We start from the raw sequence: 20,803 nt of genomic DNA on the forward strand, positions 1-20,803 counted from the left end.
TACATTTAATCATAGTTTTCCTCCTGTTTGTTTCAGTGGACCCTCTTGATAGCAATTTCTTTCTCTGTGCTTTTAGTGCATAAAAACAGTGATACCCAGTAATATCTTTTAAAAATGTTTGTTTAAAGATTGAGTTAAAGGACCAGATGGAGGGTGAATGAATATTTCTTGATCAGATGCAAAAGGAGAGGGGAATTACATTTCTTCCTCTAAAACTATGTCTCAGGTGGTAAAAGACAAATGCTAACAGTTATTCAGTTTAAGATAGAAGAGTATCAGTTTTTACTGTGTAGCTTCTGAATGGTTTTCAAACTACACTCTTAGGTTCTGTACAGAAAGAAATGTAGGTCTTCAAAGATATCATACCTCTTAGCAAATATGACTATGAAGATGGCTTAGTTATGACTTGAGAAGTCAGAGTAAATATGTAGGTTCCTAAAAATGTATATATTAGTTATAGTGCTCTTAAGTATTAAACTTTGTTTTTCATAGATAATAGCACTTGTTTTGATGGAGGAATATAACTTCTATGAAAATTACTTAATTATTATAATTAAAATTATTAAAATATTCATGTAAACTCACTAGCTTGCTTTTTACAATGAAGAAAGTTAGGTCTATAGTGGAGTGTTGGACTATAGTGGGTTGTTGAAAGGAGTGGAATTGTCATCACATTTTGTACTTACTAAGAACAATCCATCTTGGGCTTTTCCTATATGATTAAATAAGATGTATCAGTATAATGGCTTGCACGTGGTAACATAATGGTAACATTAATGGTATTATTGTTTTAAATATGGGTATTTGAAACTTCTGTAAGTGAATCTCATTGCTTCCAGTGACAGTGGTTACAAAGTACACAAGTTCTACAACTTAGCATGGGGTTATAACCCACTGAACCCATTTTAAGTTGAAAATACTGTTAAGTTAAAAATATATCAAACATGCCTAACCTACTGAACATCCTGGCTTAGCAACAAGGGCATTGTAGTTTCTCAGTTGTCTGCCCTTGTGACATGACTATTTGGAGCTGTGGCTCCGTGTTATGCAGTATCACAGAAGAGTATTATACATATTACTAGCCTGGGAAACAATCAAAATTCAAAATTTGAAGCACAGTTTCTACCGAGTGCATATCACTTTTGCACCATGGTATAGTCCAACCCAATATACATAGGAGTCAGTATTTTAAAGCATAACTGATGATAATGGTATGATACCTAGCATTAAAAAAATCTTCATCTAAAATCTAGCTTTCTGACATTACTGCATATGAGTTACTAAGATCACAGTTTTTGTGTTGCTTAACATTTTTTTTAGAACTTTCCTTAGCAAAAAGTAAGATTATTAAATTACTTTAAGAGGTAATATATTTTTCCAGAAACTATTAGCCAGAGCATAAAATAGTACTCTGTCCTTTTGTGCAGTTCAAATTTAAACTCTAGGTATAGCAATTGATTTAAAATTGAACTAAAACAATTTTACTAAAAGTTTGATTCTTTTAGGTGGGAGACATTGTTTCCGTTATTGATATGCCCCCCAAAGTGTTAAGTACATGGTGGAGAGGCAAGCATGGATTTCAGGTAAGCAACAAAAATTAGGTGTGGAAAAATTCTAAGAACACTTGTCTGTATGTCATTAAGAATCCTATTTCTAAGGTGTACTGCAAGTGGACTTTTTCATCAGAAATGTTGTCTTTAAATGGCATTAAACCTGGATTTCCTTGTGCAGTTGCTTTTGTGGTTTTGTTTTGTTTTCTCCCCCTTCTTTATCATTCTGCCAGTGTGAGCAGGGTCTCAGGCCTGAGAGCTGCTTTTAGTATTAATTTGTTTTTTCTGGGAAGTGGGGGAGGTGGTTTCCTAGGGAGTGAACTCAAGAGCACTCAACCACTGAGCCACATCCCAAGCCCTGTTTTGTATTTTTACTTAGAGACAGGGTCTCACTGATTTGCTTAGTACCTTGCTTTTGCTGAGGTTGGCTTTGAACTTGCAATCCTCCTGCCTCAGCCTCCCAAGCTGCTGGGATTACAGGCGTGGACCACAGCATCCAGCTTAGTGTTAGTTTTAAATCATCATTCATGTATATTTTCTTTTAAAAATATACTTATTAAAAATAAGTCAGTTTGATAAAATTTTTCTATAAAAATCATTATAACTTTTGTTAGAAACTTACTGTGTTACAGAACAACAGTAGAATCTAAAGTCTTCTCATTTATATTTTCTATATACATGTAAATTGTTTAATTTAAGACTTTACAATGGCATCTTTTAAATTAACTTGGGACTAATTTTCATAGAATGGAATGGGGTTTCTTTTCTCTTTTAAAATTGTCCATAAAGGAGACTCTGAAAATTCTTTAAAATTATGTTCTTAATCCATGGTGTGTATGCGTGTGTGTGTGTGGTTTCCCCATAAAAGAATTGTGAAATGCTACACAAGTAAACCACTTTCACTACAGAGTCAGAAATTTGATTACTAGTATATAAATATTTTGAGCTTGACATATTAAAAAATCCTGATTATTAACTGTTTATAAAATGTATTTTATAAATGAATGTTAATACCATTTAAAACAGTATACTATAGGAGTTAATTATGGGGTCCAGAGTCAAATTGCCTGAACTATAATCATGTATTATCTTGGGCAAATTATTTAATGATCTGTGCCTCTGTTTCTCCATTTGTAAAGTGGGGATTGCAGACAAAATTTTTTCCATGTAGACTTTGTCATGAAGGTTAAAAGTATGAAGAGGAAAGTGTAAAGTACTTAGACCAGGCCAGGGGTGTGTGTGTGTGTGTGTGTGTGTGTGGGTGTGGGTGTGGGTGTGGGTGTTTCTCAATAAATGTTGATATAAAATTTAAATAATTCTGTTTTTTATCTTAAAAATTTAATTTTATCTATACATTTCTAATAAAAAAGCATATATAACAATTCACCAGTTTATTTGGAGTCTTTGAAATTGAATTTCTTCTTAAAACCAAAAGGTTCCACTTAAAATCTCTGTACTCCTTTTCAACATTTTAATTTTGATTGTAAAAATAGTAACAAGTTTGTCTTTATTTGTATAACCGTTATTTATTGATCAATGACTATATGCTAGGTGTAGACTTATCTTCCTAATTATTTTATTTAGACCCACACAAGTAAGTCCATTACCTAAACAGACTAATTCTCTTAAAGTCATAAATTAAGTATTCTAAAACTGTTATAACTTAGTTTATTGCCAAAACACATTATTTAATATAAAAACAAGTGTTTTAAATTCAAGGAGATTTCTCTGTCATTGATAATAAAACTTGCTCCTGTAGGAATGTTATTTTTCGTATTAGTCTCAGAAAGGCAATGGTGTCTATGTAGATCAAGGTGGAGTGTTCCTGTGAGAACAGCAGTTGATGTGGGGGTCCCCTTAAAACCAGAAGCAAGACTTTAAATGTCAAAACTTTTTCTTTTCTTTTTCTTTTTCTTTTTTTTTTTTTATTACAAAGGAGTCCAATATTTTAAGGAAAGAATCCACCTGGTTCCCTATGCCTTGCAGTCCTACACATTAGTCCATTTGTAAGACTTCAAGGGAAGGTGGGAGTTGGGAGACTTGTTGAGCATCTGCTATGCACAAAGCATTTGGCATTTTACATGCAGTGTGTTCTTTAATTTCAAGAAACTTCCAGATAGTTTTTAATCTCCTATTTTTATGGAGAGAAGGCAGTTTTTGAGAAGTTTAATAAACTGTCAGGATGTTAAATGAGTCTCTGTCCTATTGCCTGAAGAGCACTGAGCACGATTTCTATATTCACTCTCAAATTATTAACTCTCTTCGCTTCAGTTTTCTGTGCTGTAGAAAAGAACATCTTTCCTTCCCAACCAATGAGGATTGTGGTAAAGATTAACTAGCTGAGGGCTACAAAGCATACCTGTTTACTGGTAGAGACTGAGTGTTAGTTAAGGTTTTATGTAATGATTAATAAATTGTATCCTGGGGAAAAGCTCCTCCTCAGGCAACTCATGAAGTTCCCTAATCTTGATAGGTATTTAAAAATTCTGAAGATGTGTTTCTCCTGAGATATCCTTTAAGAGTGGAAGATAATCTTAATTATCCATGTATATGATAACTGTAATCTATAGCCCTTTTATGTCCTGATTTTCTGTTTTAAAAATCACGAAATAATAACTTTTCTGATGACTCTCATACTTTTAATTTTTTAACTAGTAAGATGGTTAATCAAAGAGAATCTCATATAACCTCAGCAGGAGAAGAGGTGTCAGTATAACTGCCCTGATTAGTTTAAGTCAGCCCACTGGACCTCTAGCCCCATAGTGCCTGCCTAGGTAGATTCCCTGAGGCCTTCTGTAGTAGCTCAGAGGACCTCAGCAGAGCTAAAAACCACAATTTATGTACAGTGGACCTTACCTTTATATAGTAGATATATTACACCAAAAGCTACTTTAAACTTTAATTTTTAAAAGCTAGTTCACAGTGTAAAAGTATTAGAAAAACATGTTCTTTAAAGGGGCATTTTTATGTGAGCCCTTTTAAAAGGTCAATATTAAATTTTTCTAATGTAAATTGTATCTTAATTCTTGGTATTTCATAAATTCTGAGGTAGGTGGGTCATATAAATTCAGAATGCAAACAGTCATGCTTATTTTATAAATATGTGTGTGAGATTTTATTTTTCCTGTTATTGGGCATGGTTGTTTTTAACCTTCTTTCATTTGTCTGTTAGATACTGTTATAGTTTGCTAGTGCTGCTATAATAAAATACCACAGACTGGGTGGCTTAAATAACATAAATTTATTTTTGCACAGTTCTGAAAGTTAGAAGTTCAAAATCAAGATGTTGGCAGAGTTGATTTCTTCTGAGGCCTTTCTCCTTGGTTTGCAGAAGGCTGTCTTATTACTGTGTCCTCACATGGCATTTGCTCTGTTCATGTGGGTGTCTTTGAGTTCTTTTCTCCTCTTCTTGTAAGGATAGTAATCCAGTGAGATGAGGACCCACCCACTATGACCTCATTTAATTCTCACTAAAAGCCTTATCTGTAAATACAGCTATAGTTCTGAACTATGGAAGTTAAGAATTCAACAAATTATTTGGGATGAATACAATTTAGCTTATGATAGGTGTCATTCAACCTGGATAGAAAGGTGGGTTGAACCACTTTTAGGGCTGGGCTGAAGTTCCTTGGGCTTCATGGCCCAGCTGAACTCTCCTTGGAGGTTGTGGAAGGGTTCCTACAAGAGTGTAGTCTTAAGTATGTATCTTCTGGGGAGAGGATCTTCAGGTGACCCAGTGAAACCTCTCTCAGTGGGCTCAGGCTGACTGGCATGGAAGAGCATACCTCAGTCAGCCAGTTTGACTGGCTTTGGTTATATGCCAATTCTGCAAACTGGGCTCTGACTGCAGACCACAGAAAAGGATGCACAGTGGTGCAGCCTGTCTTTCCTCATGGTGCAGAGGAGATGAGGGGCTTACTTGGCATGGGGGTGGCCAGGACAGTGGTCTTCCTGGGGATCCAAATCTTTGGGTGCCAATTGGGAGAAATAATTAGGGAGCAATAGCATGGGCTGCTACTTCCCATGGTAGAGGCAGAGTACACTGAGCTGTTGTGTTCTAAGCACTGATGAGAAACTTTCTGAAATATCTGCATTTGCAGCTCTGCTCAGCCTCATAGGTTATGACCTGTTGCTTGTACACTACTTTTTCTTTCAGCAAGGTCCCACAAGTGTGTTGTCTCCTTTCTCACTTGCCATTAAGACCTGGCATGCTTCAGGTCTCCTTGCGGAAGCCTTTCCTTTATATTGCTATGAACTAGTGCTGTGCAATTGCTGTGTTGTGATTTTCTTTAGTATTTGAAAGTACTTATTAGAATTTTTTAAAATAATAAATAGACCCGATTTTTAGTATAGTTTAGTGTATTACAAAATAATTGAGCAGATAGTTCATGGAGTTTCATACAGTTACTCCTCCTACAATTTTTCTGTATTCACATCTTACTTAACAATGCAATGAATAGAATTTGCAAATGCTGACCTTTTCCTCATGTCAGTTGTTGGATGTGTTTACTTGAAGTACGTGGTAAGCAGTGTTTCTAGAAAAGTGGTCTGAGGAACTCCCAGGCCAGAATCATAGATAATAAAAATGCAACCATAAATCCTACCCACAGTTAGTAGAACAGTTTTGGCTTCGCTTTTTGTTGTAATTAATGAACCAGTATCAATATACTGTTATTAACTATAGACCATCATTTACATTAGTCTTCATTCTTGATGTTGCATATTCTGTGCATTTTGACAATTGCCCAATGACATATATCCATCATTTTATTTTCATACAGAATTGTTTAGTCATCCTTCAGTTATTCTTCCATGCTTCACCTGTTCATCTCACCCTTTCTCTGAATTCTGGTAAACACTGATCTTTTACTATTTCCATAGTTTTGCCTTTCTTAGAATGTCATATGGTTGTCATATGGTCTTTTCAGATTAGCTTCTTTCACTTAGTAATTTGTGTTTAAGATTTCTTTCATGTCTTTCCATGGTTCTATAGCTCCCTTTTTTTAATCACTAATATTCGGTGTTAAGGATGTACCATGATTTATTATCTAATCACTTATGGAAGGAATCTTGATTGTTTCCATGTTTTTAGCAATTATGAATAAAGCTGCTGTAAACATTCATGTGTAAGTTTTTATGTGAACATAAGTTTTCAAGTCCTTTGGGTAAATACCAAGGAGTATGATTGCTTATCATGTAGTAAGAATATGTGCCATTTCATAAGAAACCACCAAACTGTGTTTCAAAATAGCTGTACCATTCCACATTCCCACTAGCAATGAATAAGAGTTTCTGCTACCTAGCACACTCTCACTGGTATTTGATAACTGTCAAGTTTTTGAGTGGGGATGGATTTAGCCATGTTAAAAGTGTTTAATGTAGTTGCATTATTGCTTTAAATTACAAATAAAGTTAGTCCACGAAATAGCATTTACTGAATATGCTTAAGGGTACATCTCTGCTCTCTTCATTATTTTGTTACCAATAAATTATAATATTCTCTGCCACTAATTCTCAAATTGTAGTGTGCATGAGAATCAACAGGGGAACATAGAGTAAATGTCAACCTGGGTCTGGAGCACAGTTATAAAGTGTTTGCCTTGCATGCCTGAGCCTCTGGGTTCCATCCCTAGTAACAAACATACAGACACACACACACACAACACACACACATATGAGAAAGAGAGAGAGAGAGAGAGAGAGAGAGAGAGAGAGAGAGAGAGAGAGAGAGAGAGAAATGAATGTGATTGATTAAATCTCAGGACCTAAACCCCAAAATTTCTGTTTAGGTAGTTTTGGGGTAAGATGTGAGACCTTCTCTGTATTTTTATCTATGTGTGCTCTAGGTAAACTGCTAGTTGACTGGTGGTTGGTAAAGATCAGCATTTTGCTAAGTTCTGTTTAGTGTACCTCTTCCAGAACATAATTTAGCTTTGGGAACAGAAGGATAAGTTCATCCCTGTGTTTAAATTATACCCTAACTTTCTTTCTTTTCTTAAGCTTCTGGGAGTAGGAAGTGTGAAATTATATTAACTACAGTAATTTGAAATTCTGAAATCTGTATAATTGCCTCTTAAGGAGTATATTGACTCTTTTATCTTTGATTTTTGAGATGTTTCATTATATGATAAACTGAAGGGAGGAAAACCCTCTTCACTTTATTTTCTTTGATTTGAAAGCCACAGGCATTACTCTCAGACTTGTGCTCCTATATGTAGACTGTAGTTGGAAATGTGAGGTAAGACCTCTGAGAGCCATTTTTCTTAGGTTAAAGGCATAATACAAATATAATGTTAATGTTTTTGAACATTATTTATTTCTCTGGTACAGTTTTATGAGTTTTATTTGGGAACCACTGGCATCAGAATGACCTGAGAAATGTGTTAAAACTGGATATTTTTCATCAGAATCTTAGGGGCAGGGGCACAGTCTAAATTTTAACACGTTCATTGGATTATTCTCACATATGGAATGTAGGAATCACTGACCCAGCCTCCTGTTTTTTATCCTTTGCAGATAGAATGAGCAGCTAACAGTACAGCAGTTGTTTTGTTGTTCCTCTTCACCGAAAGTCCTCCTTAAAACACATTTGTCAGGAAATTAATCTAGTGGCTAAAATCCCACTTGGAGATTAACAGAACAGATGAAGGTCATATTTTGTGGATTCTCCACAAGATGATCAAGATCAAGTATTTTACTTTTCATAGTTAACTCAGAATGTTGTGTGTTTTTTTGTTTGTTTTTATTCTTTTCATAAATATCAGAGAAGTAATTCTTGGACAATAAAAATTTCCTTACCATAGGAGTTGAATATGGTTAAAAGTCTTCTTTATTCAAAAGGGAAGATAGCTGGGACTCTTTAAACTGTAATATCCAGGAATACAAAGCTGTACCTTTTCATTATTTAAAATCAAGTAAAGCAAAATATTTCCTCTCCAGTTAAGTAATGGGACATCATATTATGTAGTAAATTTTCATAATGTTACATGAATTGAAGAAAAAAGGGAATGTATGACACTAAAAATAAAACTGATTACAAACACTTCTTGAGTGTTTCTTACATGTGCTATTCCATGTGCTTTCCAAATTCACCTTTTATCCTCATACTTCATGAAGAAGGTGCTGTTATCTCATTTTATGAATGGAGGAAATTGTAGCATGGAGGGGTCAAACAGCTAGCTCATTATTACTCTTCTCTTTAGTGCAGAGTTTACATCGAAACAGGCATTCTGGTCCAAAAACAGATCACAGTAGTAATTTAATCAACTATTTTGAAACTCTGCCTTGTATGACTTATAGATTTCTATAGTAGAAAAGATGATAGTGGTCTATCTGGTTGTAATCTATCATTTTACAATGTTAGAAATCTAGAAACAAAGAAATTTAGATAAATTGTTTTGTTTCACCAAAACAGTAACTAGATAGTATAGCCAGGATCAAAACACAGGGTGAATTCCAGTTTTGTGATTTTTCCTCCTGTAAATCATAGAAATGTGTACATTTTCATTATTGTTCTTGATGTTTTAATTTTTCTTTTAGTGCCATTAGCAGTGGGTGTTTAGAGATAAATTTCCTAATGGATAGCTGTTTGTTAACTTGAAAGCATCAGGATATATTACACTTAAACATTGAGTTTCATAAAAGCAATTGACAGGATCACTAGAGATAGTAGCTTTTAATCTCATCACATAATGTACTCCCTCTTTATGATACTTTCTGAAATCCCTTCTTGTGATTCTGAAATAAAATCTACAAATAATATAATTACCTAGATGCATATACAATTCTGTAAAAGTCTATGTAAAGTTTCACATGTAATATAAAGGATAAGTAAAAGGAAAGTAATTTTTGTCCTTAAAGTATGTGATAAATATTTAGATATAAGTATTTGAGACAACTACTTGAAAACCATATTAATGTTGTCAAGGCAGACTGACAACATTAACATCAATCAGACAGTAAAGTAAACCCATTTATAACAGCATAAAATATGAAATACTTAAGGATATATCTGGAAAAAAATATCTGAATTTTAAAAATATTTCCAGAACCTTTCTGGGAGAAATTAAAGAAGGCCCAAACAAATGGAGAGATATATTGTGTTTATGGGTTGGAAGTCTATATTGTTAAGATGTCATTTCTTCCCAAACTGATACCAGTCAGAATCCTAGCAGACTCTTGTGTAGAAACTGACAAGCAGATTAAATAATTCATATGGAAATGCAAAGGACCTAGATAGAATAAAGGAGCCAAAACAAATTTGAAGAACAAAAGTTGGAGAGCTAGCAGTATTGAAGATTTACTGTAAAACTACAGCCTAAGTAAAGTGTAGGATCAGTGGAAATAGAGATAAGTAGATTAATGAAACAGAATGGAGTCTAGACATAGACCCATACATACATAGACAACTGATTTTCAACAGAAGTATAAAATCAATTCAGTGAAGAAAGTGGTCTGTTTTTGTCTTCAAAATAAACTTTATTTCTTGCAGAGTCTGCAAAAGTAACGTAAAAATTGATCATATACTCCGATGTAAAGCACAAAAAAGAAAACAATTGTGGTTTGAGATGAGGCAAAGATTTCTTAACTGCAACATCAAAAAATCAGTTCTCTAAGAATGTATGGGAAGTGGGAAAAAATAGTTGGCATTTCTAGATAATAGATTGATTTGCATTAGTTTGAATCTCCTCAGCAATGTGATTTTTCTCCAGAAACACCTGACATTCAAGTTATGGATGTATACTGGTGTAATTTGGGGAGTTGGCTGGGACTGCTATGGCAGAAGATTAATATTGCAAGGAAACTAAGGGAATTGATTTAGAAGCTCAAATGATCAACCCCAGTGTTCTTACTGGATAACAACAATAACAATAAGAATATCAACAAATAAGATCCAAAGGGACATAGTACCCTGGAGGAAATAAATACAGGAAGGAAGGGAATGGGGCATCTAAATTTTAACTTCAGTTGTCATGGAATATAAACACTAGAAACCTGGGAGTTTTAACTCCCTGAGGCCAAATAGTTTCAACTGATGGTATGTCTCTGGGAATAATACAAGTACTTGACTAAGCTTTATAAAAATATTTTGCTCTGTTAATGGCCTTAAAATATCACTAGTCATAATGAAATAAAAAAATTAGAGTAGAAATTTTTCTAAAAGTCAGTGATAAGCTCATTGTTTTTTATCTTGAAATTTATTTTTAGGTTTTGATTGGTTGAATCAGAGGGACTATTGTTAGAATTAGGCACTATTGTTGAGCAAGGATTCCTTTCCCTTCCTACTGTCATCAAAGCTCTTGGCTTAAATTTATTCCAATAGTTTTCTATCTAACATTCCCTCTAAGTTGCACCAAAATATTTTTCAGTACACATATTGTTGAAGCCAAACTTGGTTTTTTCCCCCTTTGAGTATCTTCAAGGTACTCAGGAGGTTCCCCTTACATCACTCATTATTCTCCTAGAGCCAGAGGGTGAGCTGTAGACTTGCTTGACTGCTGGAAAGCAATTCTAGGATCTCTCAGTGTTGCACAGGCACAGGACCAAATGGATAGCTATAAATTAATGATGAGCATGAGCCCATTGTAAAATCTTTGTGAATTTTGTAGGATAGCTGTTAAACCCAATCATTATTAAGAATAAAAGTATGAATATTTTCAATCAATGAATTATATTAGAATCAAATCTTTTGGGTAATTATTTTACAATATTTTACTGTTATCTGTACTCTTGAGGTTCATTCCATTTAATGGATTTATATGGTACAATACTATATAATAGAGTGCTGTTCTGCATCTCTTCTCAATTCTGTGCTTGGTTGTGTCCCGTTGGTAGTTTAAAACCAGCTCTGGTAGGAGTATTTGCACCATGAACACTGGCCAAACCTATAAATCAAGACCTTTTCCCTCAGGGAGAGCCAGCTGTTAAACTCTACAGGGATATAATAGTCTCTCTGGCTTCTTCTCATTTTATCTCAAAGACCTGAAGAAAAAACTCAAATGAAGGCCCTAGTTCCTTCTAGTAAGCCCCTCTCTTATAAGAACGTAGCCTTATCACTACATTCCTCTTTTCCGTTTCTTATTATGTTTTTGTTATGTACTTCTCTACCATCATGGGCCCCAGGTGATGGCTTTTTCTCTCCCTTGCTTGCTCTTCCTAGACTTGAATCTCATTTTGACCCCTGATTATGTACCAAATTCTTCTCTCCCTTTCTAGCACTGCTACAGGAAGAATAAGATATGAAACAGGATGACATAGTTAATAGATAATATTGCCAGAGTTTCAGTCACTTTTACCATTGGACACTTTGAGTTTCTCGGGATTTTGTATATTTGGCAAAATATTAGATTAAATATTCAGTGTAAAAAAATATTAGGTTAAATATTCAGTGTAAAAAAAGTGTAAGTATTCATTAACTGCATTTTTAGGGTTAGCCATTCTTCTATATGATATCTTCACCAGAACACAGTTTTATTTTTCATGATGAAAATTTTATAAAAGGGAATCTGTTTGCCTTTCACAAGTTTTTAAAAAAATATTTTGTGTTCTTTTTTTTATGTATCTTTGTTTATTTATTTTTATGTAGTGTTTTCAGTAAATGACCCCTTGATTATTAGCAATGCTCTTGGTTTCAAGACTTAGAAAAGTGAAGAGAAAAGGTAGCTATTGCTACTGATGTCAGTAGTTTATTGATGATAAGCAAAAATCCTAGAGATCATCTTGGCCTTTCATTGTGATCAAATGATGACTGCTGCAGACCCAGTCATGCCACCTGCATTTACAGCAAAAAGAGAAAAGATAGGAGTCTAGAGTTGTGCCTATGTGTGTCTCGAATTCATCTAAATGCAAAGAGTTTGGGAAACTGGATATTTGCTTTAACTAATATTTAATAATATTACATTTTATAAGAAAGGGAGACAAGAGAGCAGGGATTGGGGTTAGGTATTGGATGTGCCTGCAGTAAAATTTCATGAAGTATACAATAGCATCTTTCCTACATATCTAAACGTAATGTATTGAGACAATTTAAAAGATGAGAATATAACTAATGTGTATGATATAATTCTTTGAAGAAATTCATTAAACTTTTTTCAGTCTTTGTGAGGGCCTGATGGAAAACTAGTTTTTATTTACTGAAAGGTATTTGAATTTAGAAACTGGTCTCTGTGCTTTCACATAAACTTTTGAGGTGTAGGTAAGAGTTACTCCTGATGTAACAAATTAGGAAATGAAGCAGTTTCCTCCAGATCATAGAATCTAAAAAACATGTGTAAGCCAGGTTTGCACCTAACCTTTTGTCTATGGAAAATTTCAGTTTTGCATAAACTAAAATGAATTAGAATTTTATGGAAAGAATGACATTTTGAGAGTGAGGAAACTTAAGGACACACACATGTGTTATGTGTCACTTAACTGTGTATTATGTTTCATACCCATTTGATGGAGCAGCTAGAACTCTCTAGGTCTTGAGTAATATACTGGCATAATAACAGATAACATTTGATGAGCGCTTACTACATGCACTCATCAAATGCATTTTACCTATGCTAATCACTTAATTATCATAAAACCCATATGAGATAAGTATTATCATTATCATGTATAAACAGAAAAACAATCACAGAGTGTCTAAACTACACATCCAGCCTACTAAGTGGTAGATTTAGGACTGAACCCACATCCTTTACCTTGAAACAATGCTGTTAACCAGTGCACCTCAGACCCTCTCACAGAACTCATACAAGAGAAAATGAGAAGGATGTTTCATTTTCTTACCTAATTCCAATCAATCATGGAAATATTCGCCGTTTATTGAAATAGAAATTTGAATAGAATGTGTTACAGAATTTTATCAATAAAACAAATACTGAAAGCATAATTTTGGAAGGCAGTGCATATAGGGGCTTTAAGAATCCCAAATACAAATCTTGCAAGCAAAACAGATAATCATTTAATAACCCCTTTTCAGCTCATGATAACTGGTTATGTCCTCATAATTTTAAGAAGTACCATGGAATATTGATCTAGAAATTGAAATAAGAATGCTGCAAATGAGTGTGTGAAAATAATCCCACACAGATGGAAATTATACAGCTCAGAACTTTGAGATGAGTCACACTCTTGGAAGACTGTTCTATTCTTCCCAGAGTCTGTCAACAGAGGGAGATACAACGTGATGTAGTTTTCATTTTTCAGCTTTAACATCTGCTGCATGGCAGCCCATTTATATCCCTATCTAAGGAAACATCTATAAATATTGGTAAAGATTTCCTTTTTACTTTTTTTCCCCCAGACTGTTTATCTCTGTATTTATTCTATTAGCCTCACAGTATCTCTGGATGATCTGACACTCAGAATTTTGTTAGTATAGCTTATTAGGATCCTACCAAAAGCCAATAGGCAATTCTGTCATAAGGTCAGTGTGGTGTGTTCTTGGAAGCGAAAGTATCTGGCTGCTGAAATTCTTCTCTCTCACTTTCTGTCTTATCCATGTACTTCTGGCTCTTTGCCAGCAGTGAATACCAGGATTTTAAATGATTGTTTCAGAAATCCATTTAAAAAAAAATTATGTTCTTTTATTTCATGAAACATGTATGAAAGTGAAGAGAAAATTCACAAATAATTGGTTTAGTGTTAAATTTTTAAAACCTTATAAAGAAAGTAATAAACCCAATGAGTTGGCAACAGAAGTGTCAGCACAACCAGATTTGAGGTTTCAGCAAAGTGAATTATTAAACAGTAAAAAAAAATTATCTGCTGCCTGTGTAGCATTTTAATTGTAATAGAAGAAGTTTGGGGAATTAAAAGCTAACACTAAAAAAGCAGACTTAGATATTTGGATAGAGAATCCTGCATAAGTCTGTATACTCATAGCAACAGATTGTTTTATTATTTGTTTGTGTAATTGGCATCATCTGCTATTCAGAATCTTGGAATAATAGAATCATTTGGGAGGGACTGTGGAGTATATTACTGGAACTGAGTTGGCAGTGTTCACATTCTGGTTTGTTTGCTAGTTTGGAATCTGTATTTGTTGCTTTTCTTTAGGTGGGACTCTTCCCTGGACATTGTGTTGAGTTAATTAACCAGAAAGTTCCCCCGTCGGTGACCAATTCAGTGCCAAAACCAGGTGAGTACACATTTTCATTAGTTTGGTATGACCAGCTGCTCACAGGTACAGATGTTCGCTTCTAGTCAAGTACATGGCTTGTTTGGCTGTTCTTTGCATTTATTTATATAATATATATTCTTAATTTTACATGATTTTAATTTTAAACACTGCCTAATATCTGTTGCTCATTTTACAAAGTTGTTTATGTATATTCTAATGTTTAGACAATTTTAAAGAATGTGTGTTCCACTAAGTTTTGTCATTACTTGCTTTTATGATTATATAGGAGGAATATACTATATACTATAGGAGGAATACAGCTTATTAATGAATAAAGTGATTTTAAAAATAAGTTTAAAGATCTAACATGGGCATCACGGGCTTGGTGTGATCAATTGGAAGATAACAGTTGAAGGGCATGTATATTTTATCAGTGCCTGTAAACATCAACACTGTTTGAAGCAGCATTTTTTATTACTTATATAATTTATAGTGCTATATAAATATGTGGAATATATTTAAAATAAACAAAGCAGTGTTTCAGGGGATTAAAAAAAGCAGCAAGAAAATTGGGATTTTTGTATGTGTTGAGATGATTTAATCTGGGAAAAATTCTGTAGAGTATCTTATCTGGAAGTGTTTGATCCAATGTAAATTTTTAAAAAGAAAATAAAAATAAACTCAAAGATTTTAGACCAAAGAAGTAATTGAGTTTATTTTTTCTAGTTATATTACATTTCTTCTGTCCTTTCTGGTGAAAGGAGAAGATTGCTAAGCCTCAGAATTTAATTGAACTGCTTAAAGTATCTTCAGAGTTTTGTACAGGCCTGTATGTAAGGGGAATTACAGGGGAAAAGTTCATTCTTTCCTTATTTTGTATTTTCTCATTTCTGCTCACAAATCATAAATTTGTCAGTCTTTGTAAAGTATTTAAGTGAAGGTGAAGGGAAATAACTCCTTTCAAAGCTTATTTCTTCATTGAAGATTAGGGAGTCATTGTTCCAATTTCTCTCATAGGAATTTATAGGCAGATTAACTTTATTGCTTAGTAAAGAAAACACTTCAAAATAGTGTTCTCTGCACTTCTACTTGACCCAGGATTCTCATTTGTTTTCAAGGCAATTTTATTTTACTTTGGTATATTTATTAAAAAGACTGTGCATATTGCTCAGTAAACATTTGTTAGTAATTGTGATGAGTGTGAGTTTCTTTTTTTAAAATATGGCACTAGTCACTTAAAAAATAACAGTTTGGGGAAATATAATTCACATACCATGCTATGCACTCTTTTAAAGTGTATAATTCAGTGTTTTTTGGTATATTTACATAATTGTACAACTATTATTACAGTTAATTTTAGAACATCTTTATTACTCCAAGAAGAAATCCTGTATCCATTAGAGACACTTGTTCCCCATTCCTTTCTTCCCTCACAGCCCAAGCAACCACTAATTTACTTTCGGTCTTTATAGCTTTCCCTCTTTTGAATTTTTTTAAAGGTGGAATATACAAAATATGGTTTTCTGTGTCTGGCTCAAAAGACCACTTAGCATAATGTTTTCAGGGTTCATTTATATTCTAGCATATAATAGTACTTTATCTCTTCTTTTAAATGGATGAATGAAAGTACCATAGTTATCTATCCGTTCATTATTCATTTGCAGTTGTCTTCATTTTTGAATGTTGCAATATTCATGTATGAGAGTTTTTGTATGGACAAATGTTTTTGTCCCTCTTGGGTACATGTCCTACTAGAAGTGGAATTGTTGAATTGTATTTAACCTTCAGTTACACTTTTACACCATTTTACAGTTCTACCACCAACATATAAGAATTTTAGTTGTTTCATATCCCCCCCCCCTCTCTCTCTCTTATTTTTTTCCAGTGGTGTTGACAGTTGTTCTACCACTGAGCTATATCCCTATCCCTTTTCTTTTGAGCCAGGGTCTCACTAAGTTGACCAGGCTGGCCTTAAATTTACAGTCTTTCCTACCTTAGACTTCCAAATGGCTGGGATCAAAGGCATGTGCCACTGCTCTCAGCTGCCAGCCCATGCTATTATTTGGATTTTTTTTTTTTTAAACTTTTGCCATCTTTGTAAGTGTAAAGCAGTATCTTATTGTGGTTTTGATTTGCATTTTCCTGTTGGCTAATTATGTTGAGCATCTTTATACGTGCTTATTGGCTTAGTATATCTTTTTTGGAGAAATGTCTGTTCAGATCCCTTGCCTGTTTTTAAATTGGATTATTTGTCTTTTCATTATTGAGTTGTGTTTTTTGTCTGGTCCAGGTACAAGTCAGTTATCAGTTAATAGTGATTTATAAGTATTTTCTCCCATTTTGGGGGTCATCTTTCACTTTATTTTTTTAAGTTATTTATTTGTTTTAATTAGGTATATATGACAGCAGAATGCATTTTGATTCATTGTAAACAATTGCAACACAACTTTTCATTTCTCTGGTTGTATACGATGTAGGTCGCACCATGTGTGCAGCTATGCATGTACCTAGGGTAATAATGTCCATCTCATTCCACCATCTTTTCTACCCCATACCCCCTTCTCTCTCTTCCCTTTGCTCAAAGTTCTTCTATCTCCCCCCCCCCTCGTTATGGATCACCACCCACTTATCAGAACATTCAGCCTTTGGTTTTGGGGGGATTGGGTTACTTCGCTTAGCATGATATTCTCCAACTCCATTCATTTACCTTCAAATTCCATAATTTTATTCTCTTTTAATGCTGAGTAATAGTTTATTGTGTATATATACCATAGTTTCTTTATCCGTTCATCTGTTGAAGGGCATCTAGGTTGGTTCCACAGTTTAGCTATTGTGAATTGAGCTGCTGTAAACATTGTTGTCGGTGCTTTACTATAGTATGCTGATTTTAAGTCCTTTAGGTTAGACCAAGGAGTGGGATAGCTGGATCAAATGGTGGTTCCATTGCAAGTTTTCTAAGGAATCTCCATACGGCTTTCCATAGAGGTTCCACAAATTTGCAGTCCCACCAGCAATGTATGAGTGTGCCTTTCCTCCCACATCCTCATTTATTTTTGTTTGTATTCTTGATAACTGCCATTCTGACTAGAGTGAGATGAAATCTTAAGAGAAGTTTTGATTTGCATTTCACCTTTCAATTTCTTGATGGTATCCATTGAAGCATAAAAGTTTGAAGCATAAAAGCGTAAAGTCCAGTTTAATTTTTCTTTTTTTAATATTTTGTATATTTTTTTAAAGTTTTTGAATAACCTAGTGCCATGAAGATTAACTTTCATAGTTTCTTCTGAGAGGTTTATGGTTTTAAATTTTCAATGTAAGTCTGTGATCTATTTTTTGGAATTAATTTTCATATATGGTGTGAGGCAGAGATGCAACGTCGTGTGGATTGTTCCAACACTGCTTATTGATTGTTCATTCCCCATTGAATTGTCTTTCCACCCTTGTAGAAAATCAGTTGACCTTACGTACATGACTTTATTTCTGGACTTTCAGTTCTGTTCCATTGATCTGTATGTCTTATGCCAAGAACTACCCTATGTTGATTGCTGTGGCTTTGCAGTAAGTTTTGCAATTAAGAAGTGTTAAGTTCTGGAGCTGGGGTTGTGGCTTAGCGGTAGAGCGCTCACTTTGCACGTGCGAGACCCTGGGTTCGATCCTTAGCACCACATACAAAAATAAACAAGTGAAATAAAGGTGTTATGTCCAACTACAACTAAAAAAAAAAAAAAAAAAAAAGAAAGAAAGAAAGACGTGTTAAGTTCTAATTGATTCTTCTTTATAAGGGTTATTTTTTTTTTCTGGATCCCTTGCAGTTGTATATGAATTTTAGAATCAGCTTTTCAAATTCTGCAAAGATAACTAGGATTCTGATAGGGATTTTATTGACTCTGTAGATCAATTTGTGAAGTTTTATCATTTTAATATTTAGTCTTCCAATCCCTGAACATAGACTGTTTTTCTTTTATTTAGAGAGTGTTAATATCTTTCAGTGTTTTATAGTTTTCAGAGTATTAGATATAGTATATCTTTTATTGAATTTATTTTTAAATATTTTTTGATGCTCTTGTAAATGGAATTGTTTTTAATTTTATTTACTTATTGTTCTTTGCAGATGCATAGAAATGCAGTTTTTTTATCCTGAAACCTTGCTGAACTGCTTATTAGTTCTATTCGTTATTTAGTGGATTCCTTGGGATTTTCTATATACAGAATCATGTCATCTATGAATAGCAATCTTTTTACTTCTTTCATTCCATTCTGGATGCCTTGTATGTATGTATTTATTTATTTCCTTCTGGTTTCCCTTTCGAGAATCTCTAATACAATGATGAACAGAAGCCTCAGGTGCCAGCAATCTTAGTGTGTGCCTGATCTTAGAGGAAAGTATCTAGTCCCTCACTATTGAGTAAGGAGTTTATCGATACTCTTTTTTTTTTTCAGACTGAGGAAGTTACCTTCTATTTCTAGTTTGTTGAGTGTCGTTTTAAGAACAGTGTTGGATTTTTTTCAAAAGCAATCTTCTTATTGAAATCATCCTAGGTTTTTTATGGTTACTTTTTGATGCTACTAAAATTTGACATCAGATTTTGTTTGTGATTTCTGTGCATTGTTTTAATCCATCTTCCCCTTGGTATAAGTTCACTAGTCATTACATATCATCTTTGACATCTTTTACTCAGAAATGTCCTATAAACTGAGTTTTTAAAACTTAGAGTAAATTTTAATGACAATGTTAAACTATTAGGAGCTGGGGTTTTGGCTCAGTTGTAGAGTGCTTGCCTAGCATCTGCAAGGCAGTAGGTTCAATTCTCAGCACTGCATATAAATAAATTAAATAAAGGCCCATTGACAATTTAAAAAATATTGAAAAAAATTTACTGTTAGCAATCAAATACTTTTTCTTTTTTTGAATGGGGAATTGACACATATAATAATAACCTCCAGAAGCTTTACATTGGGAGATAAGTCTCCCAATGTTATTGATAATATTAGAAAGTTATTGATAATATTAGAAAGTAGGTTTGAATTTGAAGACCCACAAGTCATCATTAATTCTAAGTTAGCCATTAGTAAAAACAAGTACTCCTTCAAAAGCTAATGTTTTATTTTTTATTTATTTTTTTTGTGAACAGTATTGTGGAATTGGCGTAGGGAAATGTGCATTCTTAATACATTTTGAAAAGTATGATGTAAATTCAATCAGCCTTGGGCTTGTTTCACACTTTAAAACTGTCTTTGCCTACAGTTATAAACAACTTGAATGTCCTATTTATTTTTAACATTGCCATCTGTCACTGCTAGATGCCAAATCTAGAAGATGCAGCTATAGTTTGAGACTGAAAACTTAAAGCTCCCCATACTATTACACAACAAGGGTAATAGGAAAAAATTTTCCTTTTAAAGCTGTTCTTTATGTTCTCAATATGTTCAATTATTTGTGTTCATAAATAAAATTTGAGTCACCATGTCCTGACCAAGATAGCAAGTATCCGTGGTGCCTTAAGAATAAAGGTGAGAGAAAGAGAAGAGGAAAGAAAAGCAGAAGAAAGGTTGCAGCTCATCATATGAAATTGACATTTTATTCAGTTACCATAGGACATGGTAGGAGAATGTAAGGTTGAGGTTGTGGTAGAAGAATGTGAAGTTGAGGAAGATGAAAGGGGAAGGAATAACACACGTTTTTCTTTGTGTTTATATTACTTGGAGTTTACTGAGTACCCATTTATTGATATCTTTCTTCAGGTTTTGAATGTCCTCAGCTATGATCTCTTCAAATATTAATGTTGTTTTTTTTTTTGGCAGCGGCAGAGAGGGGCATACCAGAGATTGAACTCAGAGGCACTCAACCCCTGAGCCACATCCCCAGCCCTTTTTTGTATTTTATTTAGCAATGGGGTTTCACTGAGTTGCTTAGTACCTTGCTTTTGCTGAGGCTGGCTTTGAACTTGCAATTCTCCTGCCCCAGCCTTCCAAACCACTGGAATTACAGGCGTGCACCACCACACCTGACTCAAATATTTCTCTTTGTCCAGGTGTTGTTCTCTTCTCTGTTACATATAAATTATTTTCTTTAATATTATCTCACAGATCTTGGACTCTGTTCTATTTTTTTTTTCACTATTTTTTCCGTATCTTTTCTTCT

The 20,803-nt window shown here is 33.9% G+C and overlaps 1 protein-coding gene across 2 annotated transcripts in view; it reads left to right on the plus strand.

Annotated features, from left to right (window-relative positions):
• Positions 1-20,803, plus strand: part of Arhgap32 (Rho GTPase activating protein 32) — a 285,153-nt gene that overhangs the window by 208,687 nt on the left and 55,663 nt on the right. For both annotated transcript variants that reach the window (XM_076846177.2, XM_076846178.2), the window contains 2 exons: positions 1,506-1,583; positions 14,598-14,679. In XM_076846177.2, coding sequence (XP_076702292.1) covers positions 1,506-1,583; positions 14,598-14,679 — 160 coding nt within the window. The remainder of the gene's footprint in view (positions 1-1,505; positions 1,584-14,597; positions 14,680-20,803) is intronic.

Source organism: Callospermophilus lateralis, chromosome 2 (assembly GCF_048772815.1).
Source record: "Callospermophilus lateralis isolate mCalLat2 chromosome 2, mCalLat2.hap1, whole genome shotgun sequence".
In the NCBI taxonomy this organism is placed as follows: Eukaryota; Metazoa; Chordata; class Mammalia; order Rodentia; family Sciuridae; genus Callospermophilus; species Callospermophilus lateralis.